The 19,707-nt window shown below is 40.8% G+C and overlaps 1 protein-coding gene across 1 annotated transcript in view; it reads left to right on the top strand.

Moving 5' to 3' along the window:
* The window catches only part of LOC121697883 (neural cell adhesion molecule 2-like), a 228,751-nt gene extending 224,934 nt beyond the window's left edge, over positions 1 to 3,817 (top strand). Inside the window, exons 16-17 of the mRNA XM_042079672.1 lie at positions 541 to 660; positions 1,554 to 3,817. Coding sequence (XP_041935606.1) covers positions 541 to 660; positions 1,554 to 1,668 — 235 coding nt within the window. The 3' untranslated portion in view covers positions 1,669 to 3,817. The remainder of the gene's footprint in view (positions 1 to 540; positions 661 to 1,553) is intronic.
* Positions 3,818 to 19,707: the final 15,890 nt, after the last annotated feature.

Raw genomic sequence — 19,707 nt, 5'->3', positions numbered from 1 at the left:
TAATTAATGTGTTGACGGGGGCTCTTTGTGCACTGAGATGTTTCTCCTGTGAGCCCTGTGGAGTCTCAGAATCCCACCGATTATAAGCAGGCCTCCATCTCAGGCACTGAGAGGAACGCAGGCTAAACTGTGTCTGGAGCCAGAAAGAATTGAGCAAGCCACTTAGCAAAAACAAACAAACAAGGCAATCTTTCAGTTTTCGTAGCACGTATGACATACAGTATTCCTAAGGGTGTGTGTGTGTGTGTGTACTTGTGGACACAAGTAATGTACATATTTTGCTATAAATATAATTTGTTTTTTTACATATATATGCATCAGTTTTTTTTTTCAGGTGGCATGTCTGCATCACCAAACGTGTGTGTGTGTGTGTGTGCACATCTATGTGTGTGTGTGTTTGTGTATATCTACTATATGTGTTTATGTTTATGTGCACAGTATTCTAGCATTGTATCCTTGTCTCTGCATGTGTTTGTGCATGTGTGTGTGTCTGTGTGTGTCTGTGTGTGTGTGTGTGTGTGTGTTTGCATGTGTGTGTAGGGGCGATGGGTCCAAGGAGCCCATTGTTGAGATGAGGACAGAAGAGGAGAGAATAACAAACGCAGAGGATGGGAGCCCTATGAACGAGCCCACTGAGACCACCCCCCTCACTGAGCCAGAGTAAGACCGCCTAACCCCCCCCCAGCGTTTGGTCTCACCGCCTGTCCCCCCTCCTCCCCCAACGTCTGGCCTCACCACCTGCCCCCAAAAGGCCTCAGTTTTGCCCTGAGCCATGATGTCGTGCCAACGTTGGCTGAAGGCACATTACAGGAGCATGTTAGAGGAGTTCAAAGTAGATGTTGGGGGTTTGTTTCATTCAGTTGATTGCGGCCTAAATGAGTGTGAAAGGTTTAAGCACCAGTTTCATCTTCCCTCCTGGAAAAAAATGGATTCAGCATTCAGTATCTCGATCAAAAGGCCGCACAGGGTGTGTTAGAGAACCTGAGTTGATATTAAACTCTGATTAGGATAAAATAAAAAATCTCCAAGGTGTTATTGCACTTCTCATTTGTGAAACACAGCCTAGAGTGACATAGACAGTTGTACAGTTTTAGCCACAATTTTAGCAATAGTGTCGCTGCGTGTGCCATGTCACAGTTTTAGCAATAGTGTCGCTGCGTGTGCCATGTCACAGTTTTAGCAATAGTGTCGCTGCGTGTGCCGTGATTCTCCTGCTAAATTTGTAGCATGTTCCGGTCAACTGCATGTGTCCACTCAGCACCCCACCTCTGTCCAGTGTCATGTTTCGCTGTCCACGTTCTTTATCACATCTCTGCCCTGACACACACACACACACTTCCAGGGGTCATGTGTCAGTTCTCGAGACCCCACTCGCCTTTTAAGGCTGAGACGCTGGTCTTCTGGTCTTATAAAGTCCAGAATGAGATGATAAGCACATTCTGAGAGGGCAAGTAACTGTTGTCTCCTTCTCTTCTATCATTTTCTTATTTCTTTCCTCTGTGCTTCTCTCTCTCTCTCTATCTCTCTCTCTCTCCTCTAATTTTCTATTCCAGGAAACTCCCGTTGAAAGAGGAGAATGGCAAGGAGGTCCTCAAGCCAGATACCATCGAGATCAAAGTCCATGGCGAAAACAGCCACCACACAAATGCCGGCGACAGCAAGGCATAATGTGCCCCCCCCCCCCCCCCCCCCCCTCCCGCTTTGAAACTTCACCCCTCCTCAGTATCTTTTTCCCCAATCCAATTACGGAGATTGACCTAGCCCAGCTGCACTGAGACCAAACCCAAGAAATCAACAAATGAACCGAGGATGAAGGAAGAGTTCAAAGAAGAAAAAAAATGTGGAACTGAAGGAAATCCTCTAAGAACAATGACTTTACTCAAGTGTGGCAGCACTCATTTGTGAAGAGGAGCATGTCAACAGAAATTATTTCCGTGTGTATGTGTGTGTGTGTGTGTGTGTGTGTGTGTGTGTGTGCCTGTGTGTGAAAACGTGAGAGACAGGGGACCTGTGATGGTGATTCTGTTGAGGCTGATTGCTGATGATTTTGATTGTGTCCCAGTAATGTTCTGTTGGCTCTCCCAGTCCCACCCCTCGTGTGTTTGGTGGAGCTACTTTAGTTTGTCCTTATGCAGTGACCGTGGCTTCTTCATCTGCTTCAGAACCAACAGTATTTTTTTTTCTTCACAATGCTTTAAAGCTTGTTTTTCTTATGCACTGTATGTACATACAGGTCTGGAATCTGATTGTGTGTGTGGTGCCAAGAGACTGAGTGAGTTTGTGTGTGTGTGTGTAGGTTGATGTGTGTATGTCTACGTGTGCAGACCCAATCGAGTTTTTGGGAGCATGTATATGTGGACTTTATAAGACTTTGTGTGAACCTGTTTTGTATATAACTTGAAAGACTTTAAATTGCCCTGGCTTGTACATATTATATGAAGTAGAGCTCTAGTTACGTTGAAGTCAGTTAAGGAACTGAGGGACCCAGAACAGATGATATTCCGTATCAAGACACCGTAATCTACCAATCAAACTCATGAATCAAAAGATTTATATAGTTATTATTTAGCATTCAAAGATTTATTTTCACTTACATAAATGTATAAATATTTTACCGTGGACCATACAGGACTAAAATGAAGTATTATTATATTTCGAGATCAAATATTATTCTAGAAAGGTAACCACTCTCCTGAAGAAGGAAAGAGAGAGAGAGAGTACCAGCAAGGTCTTTGCTTTTATATCGCACCAGCTTGTACGTATAACTTTGACCTTATTTTTCCCCCTCTATTTGCACCTGATTGCATCATGTGTTTAAAAAAAAAAAAAAAAAAAGAAAATGCACAAGAAGTTGTAGTATGTGGTAATGTGGCGATATGATGTTTTGCTTTGTGAGTAAAAACGACCTTACAAATTCACCCCTGCACCCCTCCGCCCCACACACCTTCTCTTCATTCTTTTAAATGCTCAAAATACTAATCACTTTGCCTGGCTGGGGCTGGAGACAACTGATCCATTTGTCGTTCATGTGTGTGATAAGACGATGCGCATTAGTAGTGCTGCATCTCAAGGAGACGCAGCTGGAAGACCTTGCATCGCTGCTTCAGTAAGTTGCACGGAAGAAGAAAAAAATAAACTCGGATGCTGTACTGTTAAAGGAAGGGAAAGAAAGTTGAAAGCATCGTATTGCAGATTTAGTTTGAAACGCTCTTGTCTGTATGCTTGTACTTCTGTAGTGTTGTGTAAATAACTCTGGAAAAAAAAATTAAATACAAAACTAATTGAAGGGAGAGCAATGTTCCCAAAAGCACTGAGTGATTCACAAGAAGGATCAGACTTCTTCAAAGCAAAAGCAAATTGTGCGCCTCTTTAGGGCTGGGTGATATGGACCAAAACTGATATCCCGATATTTTGGGGCTGATTGGCGATATACGATATCGATACGATATTGATATTTCAAACAGAAAGAGCGGAGTGCTTCATATAGTCACTCAACACAACAATTATGACAACACAGACGGTTTTAATTATATTCATTTCAGACTGCTCTAACAGAAAAAAAGTGCAAAAAAGTATAAACAATAACATATACCAATAGGCATAAAGTTGCTCTGAGGGCTGTGCAAATAACAATATTCGGTCGACCCTGATTGGCAACACAGGCCTACAGCTTTACAACAAGAAAACAATAAAGGTAACACAAAACATAGGCTACTGTTAAAAGCCAATATAATAAACCAATTGGCATACTGTGCAAATAAGAAAAAAGTAGGCTACACAGCACATACCTGTTTGTAAATATTTACAGTTTTTCTCAGTCAATTTGGTGCTTTTTTCAGATCAGAATGAAAATTCTCATAACTATTAGTTCAACCTCCACAACATTTAGTCATTTGTACACATCATAGTAGCAATTTCTCCTTCCTCTGAACAAATTGCAAATACTTTTGGACATGTATCAGTTGCTTTCATACAATTCTCTGCTGTTTTTTAACATTATCATTTGCTTATGTCATGTCAGTCAAAATGAACTATACTTATGAATGCTGAATAGTCATTCCCAATAAAACTAATAGTCTTCATTTCATTGCTTGAGTCATTACATACAAAATTGTTGAACTAGTTATCAAATTCTGTCACAATGCTGTAGAATTGCAAAGAGCATACAGTAAAAATGTACGTATTCAGTGTCTTGTACTCACTTACTCACCTAACTACAGCAATGTGTAACTTTACTGTAGTTTTCAAATGGCTGTACAAGTACTGTATAGTGCTGTCTTGAGCATGTTCAGGTAGTGTCACCGAGTTCAGACCTTTTTTTGCATTGGAAAACACTGAGAGAACTGTCATAACATGAACTGACAAACATGACAAAGCCATTTGACTATCTTGTTCATAAACTGAGAGAACTGTCATAACATGAACTGACAAACATGACAAAGCCATTTGACTATCTTGTTCATAAACGATGGTGTCAAGACTTCTCATTTTGATGACACTGACAGTTTCATTGACATGAATACCTGCTTTTGAGGAATGGACTATCCATTTTGAGCAAGTGACGTGCTTTTGCAGGTCATCCACTAGGTTTTGCAGTTTGCACTAATTGTTTTGAGAATTGCACTAACTGCTGTGCAAATGTTAATAGTGATGTTAGAAAAGCACCAAAGCGACTGAGAAAAACTGTAACTGCACAAGGAGTAGGGCTAGGCGATATGGACCAAAACTGATATCCAAATATATTTTGGAGCTGATTGGCGATATACAATATATATCGATATTTTAAACAGAAAGAGCTAAGTGTTTCGTATTCACTCAACCAGCTTTAATTAGAATGATTTCAGACTGCTCTAACACAGCTGTGCAAAAAAGTGTAAACAATAACATAGGCCTACAATAGGCATAGGCTACAGTTGCTCTGATAAAGCTGTGCAAATAACAAAAGACCAAAAGTTGACCCTGACTGACAATGCAGGCCTACATTGTACTGCACAATGCAATATTTTGGGCACAAAAATATTGAAAAAACCTGCAGTTTTGACACACAATGCAGTTTTTTTACCCGTAAGGGTTTGATAGGGCCTAGATGACAAGCAAATGTAGCCTATGATGGCCTAGACATGTTGCTATCAACAACAAAAATAGTTTTAAACAATTAGGCTACTTAAACAACGTAACTGAGTCACTCATCAAGAGTGCACTGATGAATGCTTGCGTTTAGCGATATACAGTAGCAGATCTAAAGTCCCCAAGGAGACAACCTACACGCTGATTTTATTAAGAGGATATGCACGCGGGGACTCGCGAGCAGTTAGGGGCATTATTTTTTATGATTCCTGAAACCCCATTCAATCGTGCATAGGGATTTTTCTTACGAACCGGAACATGCAAAAATGAACGCATACAAAACGACGATAGCGTCTACATTTAAATTAGCTAGGCTATGTTACGTACCAAAAACCCAAAATGACATTTTACCGTGAGTCGAAGAGCTGTAAACAGTGTTGTAACTTAAATCTGCGTGTACAAAAGCTCCAGTGGAATTTTGATTTCACAACGAGAATTCTCGGTCTAGCCGTTGATGTGCCGACGGAATAGGCATCAGCACCCTCTGATCAAAGTAAACAAAATCTGACTCAGTGTCCGTTATGTTTGAAAGTTTGTAGTGCTGCGAGGGAGAACGTGCACACTCAAGGGGCGCAGTTGAGCAGAGCTGCGGCTATCTGAATGGTCTAAACAAAGAAGAGCAAGTGGTCCATTATTTGACATAATACCGGTATTACAATATTGTCTCAACTACATATCGTTTTCAAAAATATATCGGTCGTAGTCGTAATTCCGATATATCGCCCAGCCCTACGCCTCTATTCTGGTCCCCTAAGGATTCTTAAGCTATTGTTTTTTCAGTTCCCCCCTCAGCACCCAAACACGTTTGTTGTTTAATTACAAAATCGCCTTGTGATCAGGAAAACGTTTATTTGAGATTATTATTACACATCGCCACAGGTAATTTCTATGCATTTTTCAGTGTTTCTACTTTCTTCTCTCTGTGAAAATTGTAGCCATGGTAACAATCAGAGACAGTGGCAGAAGCTTGTACTTGTTTTGTTGTTTTATTAGGATTATTTCCAAGCTGAGAGAACATATGCTGTTTTTCTTATTTAAGTTGTGTCTCATCTTTTGGACTGTGCCTATTTATGTGTGTGTGTGTGTGTGTGTGTGTGTGTGTGTGTGTGTGTGTGTGTGTGTACCTGAGGAATACTTTCTGTGTAACAGTGAGTCTTATTGTCAAGTCTTTTGTCTGTCTGATTTCATGGTGGTGGTATTGTCTCCTTCCCTTACTGCAGAAATGAATCTGGAGCTCTTCCCACATATAGCTAATGAAACTGTGGTTACTGTACCTCTGGTTCCCATACAATACAGTTACCACAGAAAGACACATACAGTACTGTATTTACAATGTAACATTGACAATACTTTGTAGAATTCAATATTTAGACATACTTTCTGTAGTCCATCACTGATTTGATAGCGTCTTGATGCCGATGATATTGGCCAGGATATTTAAGCATCATAGAGCCGTGCATTTTGTCACGCCACTTTGGGTAAGATGACCGATACCAGACATGTCCTGTCATGGCTTGTGTATAGCCAGTGTGGATAGATAGGGAAGGAATAAAGCATCGCCCAACATGATTGGCAAACGATTACGTTCTCTGCCAGGGCTCTGCACCTATGCCACCTCTGGTTCAACTATATGCACCAGCTGACTCTAGTCCATTTTAAAGGTCACTAGCTGGTCCGGCAGTCCTGTCTTTCTCTGTAGACTTCTGTCCAGTGTGTCTAAAGATGGCACACTGGTTGTTGATTTGTAGAATTTTTTAGGGACATATGCACACCTCTCAAATACGACAGTTTCCATACTGTACATGTTTAATCTTGAGGGAGTGAGGTGTGTGTGTGTGTGTGTGTGTGTCTGTGTGTGTGTGTGTGTCAGAGAGAGTGTATATATCCATGTTGTGTTTGTTTATGTGTGTGATTGTAGAATGGGGCCACCCTTGTGGTCTGTCTCTTGTAAGTATCTCCTGTAATTTAATGCTGTAAATAAATGTGTTCTGGTGTACAAACATGCTTGTACTATCTGCCTGTTTGGTGTCTTTCTTCCAAAATCTGGTGTGTGTGTGTGTGTATATGTGTGTGTGTAACAGTTTTTGGTCGGAACACTTCAATCTTTTTTCCAAGCACGCGCCAAGGGTGTATTGTGAACAGTATTCTTTAGTGATAAATCTGATTGTTTGATTTAGTATAATTTGTGTCAAAAACAGGTCACAAATGTTTCAAAACAACAGTAAACATAAAGCTCACATTGTCACTATTTGTTTGAGTGAACAATGTAATTACCTCACAAACCCACGCAACCATTCACCCTTTTTCATCGTAATCACACATAATTACCGTTTCCTGTGTTTTTCTTTTCCTCTCTGTTTACATGATATCTGTGACTTTTGTTGTTTATGTTTGTGTGTTTATGTTTGTCTTGTTGGCAGGGGGCAGCTGTGTGTTTGTTAGCGCGCCTTTATTGTTTGCTGAAGTTCTGCTTGGCCAGTGCTTCGTCTTATAATTGGATGGTCAACCCATGAGAGACACCTGATAGTCATTTATATTCATTGGTTTTGGGGTCAGCAATTAACATGCAAATTTTGAAAAGAGTTGATTACGTCCTCTCTAACTCTTGGACCCTGGGCACCTTTCTTTTTTGTGTGGAGGGAAGTTAGCAGGGTTCTGCTGCGCCCAAAGGGAAAGCTCCTTTTTTGTGTTTGCAACCTGCCAACAGCTGAGGTGAATCCCAGATTTTTGAACAATTTCCCTCTCGGCTGGAACACAAAAATAATGTCCAAGGGGCTTGGACTGGCTTGGCAAAGGGGATGCAGTTAATGGTGCTCCCTGGCAACACTTACAGGTGATCCTTTCCTCATTATAGTATTCGTCTGGAAACATTTGCAGTGATTGCATATTGCCCCTTTATGGATTTTCCATTGCTGATGTCCTCATATTTTGTAGATTGTGAAAAAATGGGTTTTTGTCTGGAGAACGTGTGTTCATAGACTTAATATGTAATTAATTCCCGTCTGCTGGGCAAGACCCCATCTGCTTTTGCCCAAGTGTGATTGTGTGAGTGTGTGTGTGTGTGTGTGTGTGTGTGTGTGTGTGTTGCGTGCGCCCATATAAAAGGCATAAAATTGTGCTTACAGTACTAAATATCAGGTTTCAGATGGACCTAAACCTGAGTTGTAATAGTGGAACCTTTTCTGCTCACATGTACAGTACACTAGACACAGACTCCATAGCACACATTAGAATGTTGCTTACTAGAACATTACTTAGAACATTAGAATATTACTTAGAGTTATGCTTGTTTGATACTCTGTATCCTCTGTATCCTTTCCTGTCCTCAGAAAAAATGGTTTGTTGTTGCTATTGTGTGCATCTGCTATTTGGCTGTAAATGCACACGATGTCAAAGGGTGCTGTTTTGAACATCAATCATTTAGATGAACTGTGGGAGTAAATTGGCTGAAGTCTGTTAAGTACATGCATATGTGCAGAATGATGAACCAGAGACCACAGGCCTTTCTCTCAGCCTGTGGGGCATTCATGAATGATTGATCTCAGAACAGTTCTTTTTGGTTTGGTGTATTGAGTTTTATTTTATTAAGACAAAATGAGTTTGTATTAACCATCCGCCAGGATAGGTTAAAACAACCAATTTCTTAAAAACTGAGCAATTAGCATGTAATTGTTCAAACAACATACATTTCCATTTGAAGGTGATTTGGGAGTCAGTGGTTGGTGCTCCCCTTTCCTTCAAAGTCTAATCACTGACTCTTCCTCAGTTTTGTCCTGCCCGCCAGCCAGTAACCCAGAAGTGCTACACATCAGAAGAGATACCAAAACATAAATGTTTGATGCTAGCACATGCTGCTATCGCTACAGCTATCGATCCATCGATTCACATTCAAATGGCTCGAACTGGCCAATGTTCTCTTAAAGAACCCACACAGAATGCAGCGTATGTGAATGGAGCTGTGAGGATATTCATGGAGGATAATGACGCAAAGAAAAGCAGCCAGCCTAGACTAAGTAATGAGGCAAGGAGAGCCACCGGCAAGGGAGATTAATTAATTACTCTCTGACATTTATGGAAAATAACCTTATGGGGAATATTACAGCTAATGAATATACATGCAATGCAAGCCAGGAAAAAACATGAGAAAAATACAGAAGGCATCAAGTCTATTTAGGTTCATCCCCTGGGTCTATGTCATTACATATATTCAGACTTGTCCCCTCGAGAAGTTGGGAATTATAAACATTAGGGAAACCCTTGGAGGATACATCTATCTATAAAGCAAGAAGCGTCTGTGTGTCTGTGTGTCCGGATGTCTGTGTGTCTGTGGCACGCATATCTCGCTGACCGTTTGTCAGATTGATTTCAAAGTTGGCGGGTGTCTCGCTACAGGCATGAGTAAGTGCAGTGCCAATTTGACGTTGTTTGAATAACAAATGCAAAAGATATTGTTAAATATATCGGTAAAAGAATCACATTGGCTTTTGCCGCTAGCCACTCCCCCTCCCACACAGCACTGTACTGTAAGCTACCAGTGAGGATAGAAGCAGGGCTTTGGCAGAACTGGATCAGTGTTACACGGGTAAAAACTTAAACTCCGCGGATTTTGCAACAACACGCCAACATGCCAACACACACAGGTAGGCTATGCAGTGGCTCTTCAAAATGACGTAAAAAATGATGTGCAAAACAACGGACACTTCAAATAGCCCAGGCTACTTTGGACTGTTTTTAGACTTTGAATAAGCAAACGACAATTCCAACTGCAAGGTCCTAAATTGAAACGAGCGATAATGGTCCCGAATTAAAGAACGTCTCAGAATGCCACACATGCAAAGCATAACCAGCGACAAGCAACGAGTGGCTGACAGAGTGTGATGTCACTTATAGGGCACCAGAGACTGTTTTTGAGTCACACTGTTGCAAATTCCATACAGTGCAATTCCATCATATCACAAAATGGTTTGTTTTCTCTATCGTCAAGTTATTCAATAGGCTAAGCATATAGCCTTGACTCAAAACAGCTGTTAGGATTATGTCATTTTGATTTGTAAAAAATGTCACATGCAGCCATGCTTAAATTCTGCTCTCTTTACATTATATTATTATTTTATCTGTAGGCCTATTCATTATTGAATGCTTACCTCGAATTATGTTTTTCCCTATCATCCTATTTTTAAAGCAGGCCTACCTGCAGGCATGTATTGGGCTAAAGGAATAGCATGTTTGAACGGGCACTGCTTAAAGTAACAAAAAAAAAAAGTGAATACTCGTGTATAATTTGTGTGTTAAAGGTAATATATTGAGTCATGCTGAAGCCAAAGGAGTTTATCGTATTGTAATGGCCATCTGTCGTGTCTGTGGAATTCCAGCATGTTTATTACCGGGGATACAGTTAGGAAACAGTTTTTGTTTTCGCCTAAACGTCATGAGCCACACTACACTATCCCATGGTAGATAATCCTCCTTCCTCTCTGGTCCTCCATTAGGCAACACGGGGAGAGTCTCCCACATGACTGCAGGCACACATACCCTATACGAGGCCAGACAAATGTTGCAGAAGATGTATCTCTATGTTGCACTAATGGTGCTGCTCACTGCAAGTCTGTAGGTCAAAGTAATCAAACACTCTTGTTTGCTAATTGAATTACTGTTGCAGAACACATGGCATACACAGACACACACACACATACACATACACACACATACACACAGGCATGTAGACTGAACACATTATTGCATGTACATGCACATCGTAATGTAAAAGGTAATTTCCAAATGTTGATAGGTCTCATTCTTAAATGCTTACCTTTGTCAATGCAAATAGCTTGTTAGCCAGTCATGACGATTTTTGTCAGTAAGTGGAACTGAAAATCTAGTGTCTATTTTCTTGTCTTACAATGTGTACAAAGTCTAAAAGAGTGTAGCGATGTGTGTGTGGACATGGGAGGAAGTTGACCTTTACTTTTATTCTTAATTTACCCCATCTCAGCTGATAAATGAATTTTGAACGCCATATTGGGTTTTCTGCAAAACAACATGAGGATCTTTGTTACTTTTTTGTTGTTTGAAATGTGACTTCTTTCAGGGTCACCAATGAAAAAAATGTATAGCTGTTTTGCCTTTGTTGCATTCTGTAAAGATAGATGTTTTTTGGCAAAACATGAAGGAAAAAATTCTGCAGACTCTACTCTGACTTCAAAGTCAAAATATCAATACCAATTTATCTCAGTTTTGAGGCTTGACTCATTCAAGCATGTGAAAAACACTTCAGCTGTTAAGCCTGAAGTCAGGAAATAGAATGTCTTCTAATCTCTCTCAGTTGGAATCATTCTACTGCAGGGACACTCACTTCTGAATGAGCAGAGCACACTGAGTTTGTCAAGTAAAAATTAGGCTGAAATGACTGAATGTTTATGTGTGACACTGTGTGTGTGCCGTATTTGCCTCTGTGTTCCCCTTCTAATGACTGCTTTTCACAAACTTCCCAGAAGGTGTTTGGGGACAAATAAACCCCACAGGCTTACAATCAGGAAGGGCAATCACAATTAATTTATCACGCTCCCTCTTCGTTGATCAGTTTATCTCACTCTAGCCGTGTGTCAATCAGTCTTCCGTCTCAGTCCATGACTGCGAAGGTGTTCGTCATTCTCTGCTAGTCTATCTCGGAGTGAGAGTGTGGCGTTGAGTGCCGGTCACCCTGATGGCACTGTTAAGGTGAGATGACGTCCAGGATCGCTGCCAAATGAGAGTGGATGAGGCTGTCAGAATCGATGGCCCCGAGCTGGGCTGTCACTCCCCTCCCACTGCACCTGCGTCAGCACTGCGAAGGGGAGAGGACCTCTCTCTCTCTCTCTCCATCTCTCCCTTCCCCTCTTCCTCCTCTCTTTCTCCATCTGTTCTTCCTGCTTTTATTTTTCTCCCCCTCAATCTCTCCATCTATTACTTTTTCATTCTCTCTCCTTATCTCCCCCCTCCTTCTCTCTCCATCTCTTTCTCTATCTGTCCTGCACTTCTTTTTACTCTCTCTCTCTTTCTCTCTCTCCTCTGTTTCTTGCTCTGTTTCTCTCTCTATCCCCTGCTGGGAGAGATGAGAAGAGGTGTGGGGGGTTAATGGCAGACGAGAAGGAGGGAACAGCAGGGGTGGCTCGATGGAGAGGAGACGTGCCTGTGTAGGTTCACCACTCACCGTCACCTCACCCAACTTTTAGCTAGTGATGTGTCGGTCGTGATCAAGCCCATTTGTAGAGCCAGCTCTTCTGAGTGAACGATAAGAGCCGGCACCTTCCTGATAGCCATTGTTTTTTCTTTCTCTTGTCTGTTTGTTAATTGATACAAGACAGGGACGCGTTTCCCAAAACCATAGATGCTAACTAAGTTAGCAACTTTGTTGGTTGCAATGCAATTTCCTGTTGCCAACCAAGTTGCTAACAGGTTAACAACTATGATTTGGGAAACATACACCAGAATAGAATGGTATTTTGCCACACTGCTCCGTCATGGACATGTATGAATTGAATGTTGTGTTGTTATGCATGTGACAGGCAAGATTATCATCAGGCTAAGAGATGGCTGGAGGGGGCTGGCCATCTACAGAGAGGAGATGGGAGTGAGACAACAATACAACACTAAATGGGTAAAAGTTGCAGGATGTTTTTGTCCTACCAGACAATGTAAAAGTGGTATTCGGGGAATTGTAAGGTTTTGTATAAAATACACAGAATCATACATGGATGTAGCATCATAAGAGCAATGAGGAGACTGCAGACCCTTCCTACAGAGTGGTGAATGGGTTGAACTTTTGATTTGATTATGGAGATTATGTAAGGGCAAAGATATGGTGAATCTGTTGAATAGAAGTTGTCAGGTAGTTTTGTTATGTGAGCACACACACACACACACACACACACACACATCAGCCGTTTGGAAGCTGAAAGAGCCGTCTCTATTGCTGTCACGTCAGTCCACATTTTGATCTCTTTATAAGCTTTGTCACTTGGCACAATCTTAAATTGAATTTCTCTTTGACGTTGAATTTTTACCTGCGCATCCCCCCCCCCCCCTCCCCCCTACACACACACACACACCTCCCCCCATCCCGACCTGAATCTTTCTTTATCACAAACAACAGCAGGTTGTGTTCAGTATCACATATACAATATTACAGCAATCACTGGGGAAATATACAGCACTAAGGAAAGATATGATATATGTAAAGTAACACCTTTGTGAGAATCTCTTGTGAAAAATCATATTTCAAGATGCTGTTGGTTGGTGTCTGTATTACAGCAATTATTGATAGAATCACAATGGTATTGTGTAATACCTGAAAACACACTATTTCACAGTTAACTATCTCCTTGATGTGGCACTCCTAGAGGGGTAGCCTAATCTTACATGACAGGGGAGGGACCAAAAAAAAAAAAAAAAAACTTCAAAAACTTCTCTTTGTTGTAATTTTAAATTTCTCCAAATGACTACTCTCCCAAGTCAATTTGACATTCTCCTCCTCCACAGGTGGCATGTCGAAAAGAGAGAGAGAGCATATAATGTTGTAGGGTTTTTGTGTGAAGCAAGTGTGTAACAATGCTTCACACAATGGCACCATTTACAGGCAGTTTACCACCACTCTCCCAGTGGGCTGCCATCCAAAATCAGGCTTAACTTGAACCAGCCCCTGCGCGAAGCCTGACACTCGGAGGGGCAATTTGGCTCCAACCACCTCTATTTATCACGGCAGGGAGCCGTCACGAGTCTCCCATCAGTCAGCGGAGGATATGACTCAGGGCCATTACAGAGGCATTGCGAACCTCATGATGACCTGAAACGCTGTAAATCTCAGTAGCGGAGCTGGACCGCGTCTGTGTGTCCACATAGGATATGTCTGTCTGATGATGGCTCTTATAGAAGAGCCTTTCAAGTCTGTATGAGTGCGCACAAGTGGAATGTGCAGACTTGGCCATCACGACTGGCCATTGCATTAGCTTCATTTAGCGACCACTCAGACATAACTGCACAAGCCAAAGGGTTGTGACATGGTTATTAGCGGTCATGTGTATGAATTCCATATGCCTAACTGCTGTGAGATTATGAAAATCTTTTATTTGCTGAAAATAATTGATTGCTTCTCTGGTTGAACTCGGTTACCAAATTACAGAATATTCTTGAGAGTTCTAAAAGGCTTTATTGAAATTAGCCAAGTAGCCAGAGGGGTTGGTCGGTACCTTTTGAGGGGAATAAGTCTCATAGTGATTTTTGAATGGCTTTTGGAATGGGGTCTGGCTCAAGGATTGAAGTGTTTACTAACAGGCCTGATCTGTAACTGCATCCCATGTCCAAACCCATTCCTAGTGCCTTAGTAATAAAGACCCTTTTAAGAAAGAAAGATACAAAGAAAACAATGTAAAGTGGCATCAGAGAAGTTTTAAAAAGCACCATTTTAGTTTATTTTTTCAATACCTTTCATGTAATTGGTATGTATCATAATTGAGAGTTTTCATCTTGAAAACTCTTGACAGCCTATTGCCGTTAATTGGTCTCTCTGGGGACCTGATAACACTTTACTGCCAACAATGGCCAACAAACTGTAGTATATATTTAATGAGATATCTAGGAGTTTATACTTACTTAGAATTGGAGTGATCTTGACTCACTGCAGCATTAACTAGATCATGCCATGTTAATATGATGGACAAACTTTGTGTTTATAGTGTATGCAAATGATACTATTTTTAGTCTGAGCAGCATGTTTTAAGTTATGTTATTAATGGACAAGAACTTCCTGCCTTTTTTATTTTAGCAAGGTCTGCTTTTTGTTCCCCGCATTTCTGAAAGAAAAAAAGTTCTGACTTAAAAGTTGAAAAAAGGTATCAATCTTTGCTCCTTCATTACATTTGCAAAATGAGCAACGTGAGAAAATGAGAAATAAAAAAAATAGATCATCATTACTACACCTGCAAATGAAAGACTTGCTTTGTCAAGCCACTTACACACCGTGCTAATGGCATTTATTTCAATAAGTCATAAACTTGATTACATATTAATGCGCTCTTCAGAGAGAGGAAAAGCATTCAGATCATTTACTCCATGTCACTCAACACCCATCGAGAGGTTTTTTTTTCCGTTCTCCTATTTTCCCCTCGCACTTGATACACACTTGGGCTTGATCAAATTAGGCTACAAATGCACCATGATGGAAAATAAATCTTTAATGGTGTGCTTAATGGACCTTTACAGGGCTCAGACTGAGATGTGTTAAAGGCTTCTGATCTGCGTGAATAGAACATAAAGATGGACGTACCGAGCAGGGCATTCTCTCTTTCTCCCTCTCTCTCTCTCTCTCTCTCTCTCTCTCCCTCACACACACACACACATGCTGTAGTGGTGTCCTTGACTGACTGGCTGCAATGCCTGGCTGCAATGCTGACCTCACAGCGAGACTGTCTGTACTCCGCTGGACGTCCACGCCTTGTCCACCATGCAGGATGACCAACATCTGGCTCTCTTTGGGGGTGGCGGTGGGGGGTTGAGAGATTGGCCGAGGAGGAGTGAGGAGTAACTGATCTCCTCTAATAGGTGATGCCAATGCTTCAGGCTTATGGTTCATTTACGCTCAACATTAAACATGAACGGAGAACTCAGTCTGCACTCTGAAGTCATTTCATCTGTATTCTGCACGTAAAGCTCTGTAAGCTTACGACGAAACGTAGCAATGTTTTAAGTGGACTATTTTCATACCAAATGGGTGCATACATCTGGCCTTAGCCCCTCCCCTGCCATACTTTGTCCCCACCTGCTCCACTGACTATCAAGCCCTAAAACTTCAAAACTTTAAGTTGACTTCAAGGTCATGGCCATGCCAATGAGGCCAGACACCCACATCTGGTTCTCAGTGGTATCCTCACTGCCTCTCTATAAACAGGGTCTTCTGCTAATAATGTAGGGACTTGGCCAGGTGTATGTGTGTGCGTGTGTGTGTGTGTGTGTGTGTGCAATAGCTAACCAACCTGTATAGCTAACCTTTCATCTGGAGTCCTGTGGGGAATTTTTTTTATTATTATTGATTTGATCAAATATACAGTATACATCAAAAAGACCTGCAGGGCAGAATGAAGTCAAGTTAAATCAAGTTTAAAGGGGAACTTGGCAACTATTTCAACCCGTAATAAACCCGTTTAGAAATCATTTGGATGGTTAAATGACCTGTTCCGGTGAAAATGGTGACTTTCCCCGCTGCGCCTAGCGTCCCCAGGCGGAAAACCAACCTTGCAACATTGAGACTACCGTCCCGGAAAGAGAAGTGAGAACAAGAAACTCGTTTTAAATCGTGTTTCTTACCTTGTAACATCCACATAGTTCTACCAAACTCATGCTAACCGTTCGCTAGCTTGTAAACAAATCCATGTGCTTTATCATTACCTTTGGTATGTGTGCCTATGATGCATGCAGTCATAATGATTCTCAACGTTTTACTGCATTGCCATGAACAAAGTAAAGGCAAAAAAGGTGTTGAACAAATTGGGATGCAGTGTGAGCCTTAAATTGGATGGCAAGCAGGAATTTGCTAGGATCTAAAAACCAGATTATGAACATGCTTTGCCATAGAGAAACACACGATAGCGTTGTATTATAAACATGCTTTGCAACAAAAACAGACAAAAACGTGGGGTAAGTCCAGCTATATGAAGTTATTATTTTGCTGTCACTTCGTCTTGGTATCAAATGATAGCTCTGTGTCTCCTCTTTCATCTGACATGCGTGCGACATGCGACATATCTATCCGATCACGGGTCCGCGAGTAATTCAAACGAGAGTAATGGGTGTACAGCGTTGGTTTGTGTACATGACGTTAATATTTTGCAGTCACTTCGTCTGTTTTTATAAGCCAGAAGGATCGATATCCATGGCACCAATGGATAGCCCTGTGTCTCCTCTTTCATCTGATATGCTTGCATATCTATGCGATCACGGGTTCACGAGAAATTCCAACGAGAGTAATGGGTGCGCAGGTGAACGCAGAGAAGTATAGACTGTAAATATGATGCAATTTGATTTAATTTCATTATTTTCTTTTTATTTTCATACTTGATCGTACAGACAAGTGCGTAGTCTCTTTGGAAAGCCCCTTCTTCTCTGTCATGCAATAAATGTTTCATCTCGCTGCGATGAACAGTCGCGGAGCAATGTAATAGAGAAGAAAGGGTGTGTTTTTTGACGCACTTTGCGTCAATCGGGTTCTAAGGATTAAGTAGTAGATGCTGGATAATAAGGCTAAAAAAGAACTTTTGACGGTAACTGTGTATAGTCTGATTCAGCAAAAAAATATTTTTAAAAAGTTTAAAAGAATATTGTAGAGTGGCCAAGAGCAAAAGAATGTTCTAAAAAATACACTTGAGTTGAGAGGATAATTTAGCCTTTGTAGCTCCTATATTTTTCAGCATTTTGTTTGATGTTTTGGAGTGATCTCTCGTTAATTATTTTAATGGTTTTGGAAGAAATATAAGATGGAGACAGTTCTCCTTTGAAGTTTGCAATGCAAAAATCGTATTATTGTCTAATGAATGGGAAAATAAAACGTACAGAGAGCAGAATGAGCTGCAGAGAGCTCAACAAGCCATCTGGAGCGCCCAAAAGCGCTAACTGTTAATATGTTGGTTCAGCATAATTGATTCTCCCTTCATCTATCTGCTAATTTGTGTGATGCTACATTTTCCTTGTGGGCCCAATCCAACACTGTGTGCTGCTAGAAGTGCCAAACATTCTAATAAAATGTTCTGGTAAAACAAAATTAAAAATTAAAAATAAAAAGCACACTGTTAATGTTTCTTCTTTCAATGACCTTGTTGCCATTATGGATTCAGGGATGTTTGTGTGTGACTTGAAAATAGAGAGACCTGTGTTACCCTGAAACGGAATATACTGTCTACATTTTAAGTACAATAGTCAGCACAGGACACCTAGGAGGCATACCTGAAGCATGGATCACAAGACAGCAACCCTTAGCAAAAAGAAGTTTATGTAAGTGTGCTGTTGATCTACTTATTCTAAACTAAGCATATGTATAGCTTATACTTGAATATACTAAATATACTTATAACATAACTGTCAACCCACCCATTTTTTTCTGAGTTTCTCATGTATTTTAACTTTTTCCCCACTGTCTTCTCGTTTTAATATTTTCCCGGTGTTTTCATGAGTATATGATGATGACATCATCTTCAAATCATTGTGTTTCAGGAGCCTGAAAACGCTGGAGTAGACATAAATGAGAGACAGAAACATAACAATAGTGTTTCGGAATCAAACAAAAACGCAATAGCGTGGATGTAGCCTTTGTGATATTGTGACATCGACTCTTCTCTCCTGCTCACAGCAAACATAAAATCTACCTGACCACAGAAAGAAATCGTACATTGACTGAATTAAAAAACTTCCCATCTCAAATAATTAGATATGACAAAATAGCAACAGAAATACACAATGAACAGCAGCAATATCGGTACATAATAAACAACAGCAATCATTTTAATTTCCCAAACCCAAAGAAATCTTGGCATGGCTGTAAGACCAAGAGCTTCTGCTTGTGCTACCATATGCACAGTCACACTAATCAGGTCAAGCCACTTTAACTAATGAGCACTACTCAGATTCACAGCATGGTTTGTTTTCATCACACAGCCAGATGGAATGCAGACGTGGTAAAATATAATAAAGATGAGTTGTTTGCAATATTGAACCAACTTGTATGTAAATCTAAACAGTTTCAAATCCAAACACTGTCTATGCAAGATATACCAGTTTAAATCATATGAATCGTCTGACACAATAAGCAAGGTGGTTCAGTGAGGCCTATTGTGTAGGCTAATATGCTGTTGAAGTATGTCTAATCTTTTTTTTTTTAGCTAGGTGGTCTGTGAGTTTCTTTTTTATTGGTTAAAGCCTCAGTTGGCAAATTATGACAGCATATTTACTGAAACCGACACTATGCTCCAACATAAATCAGCCGGTTTTAGAAAAAAAAACCCTGCACTTCTACCTCCACCTAGAGCCTGTTATTTGTTTTGCAAAAATCCACAGCTCCCTGTTCTTCTGGTCCAATCAGAGTAGGGCTGTGTGAGATCTGACTGAATCACAGTCTGGTGTAGTCTGGTGCGCATTGATGAGAGGGTGTTCTGTGGTAGTGGGGGAGGTGCATGAGAATTGTAAACATTAACAATTTTGGCTAAGTCCTCTCAATCTGTCAAACTTGCCAACTGCAGCTTTAAGTGTTCCTTGGTTCTTTAAAGGTTTGAGAAACACTGGCCTATCTAATACATCTCAACACATTGTAAGGAACAAGAACAGAGTGGAACTATTTTGGAACAGTCAATTATTTGGTCTGAGATGGCCATATAAAGGAGACCATAGAAGCATGGAATAAGCAAAGGATAACTGAGTTCAACCGACAGGTCAGCGTGGACATTTGTGCATGCACTTGACATGGCTATACTATCATTTTTGCTATTCACCATTTTGCCTATTCCTTTGTCCCTGACATAGCTGGGATTGATAAAAGTGACGTATAAAATCTGGCATTGTCTT

The sequence above is a fragment of the Alosa sapidissima genome, chromosome 22, assembly GCF_018492685.1.
Source record: "Alosa sapidissima isolate fAloSap1 chromosome 22, fAloSap1.pri, whole genome shotgun sequence".
In the NCBI taxonomy this organism is placed as follows: domain Eukaryota; kingdom Metazoa; phylum Chordata; class Actinopteri; order Clupeiformes; family Clupeidae; genus Alosa; species Alosa sapidissima.
This window is presented reverse-complemented; position numbering and strand designations above follow the sequence as displayed.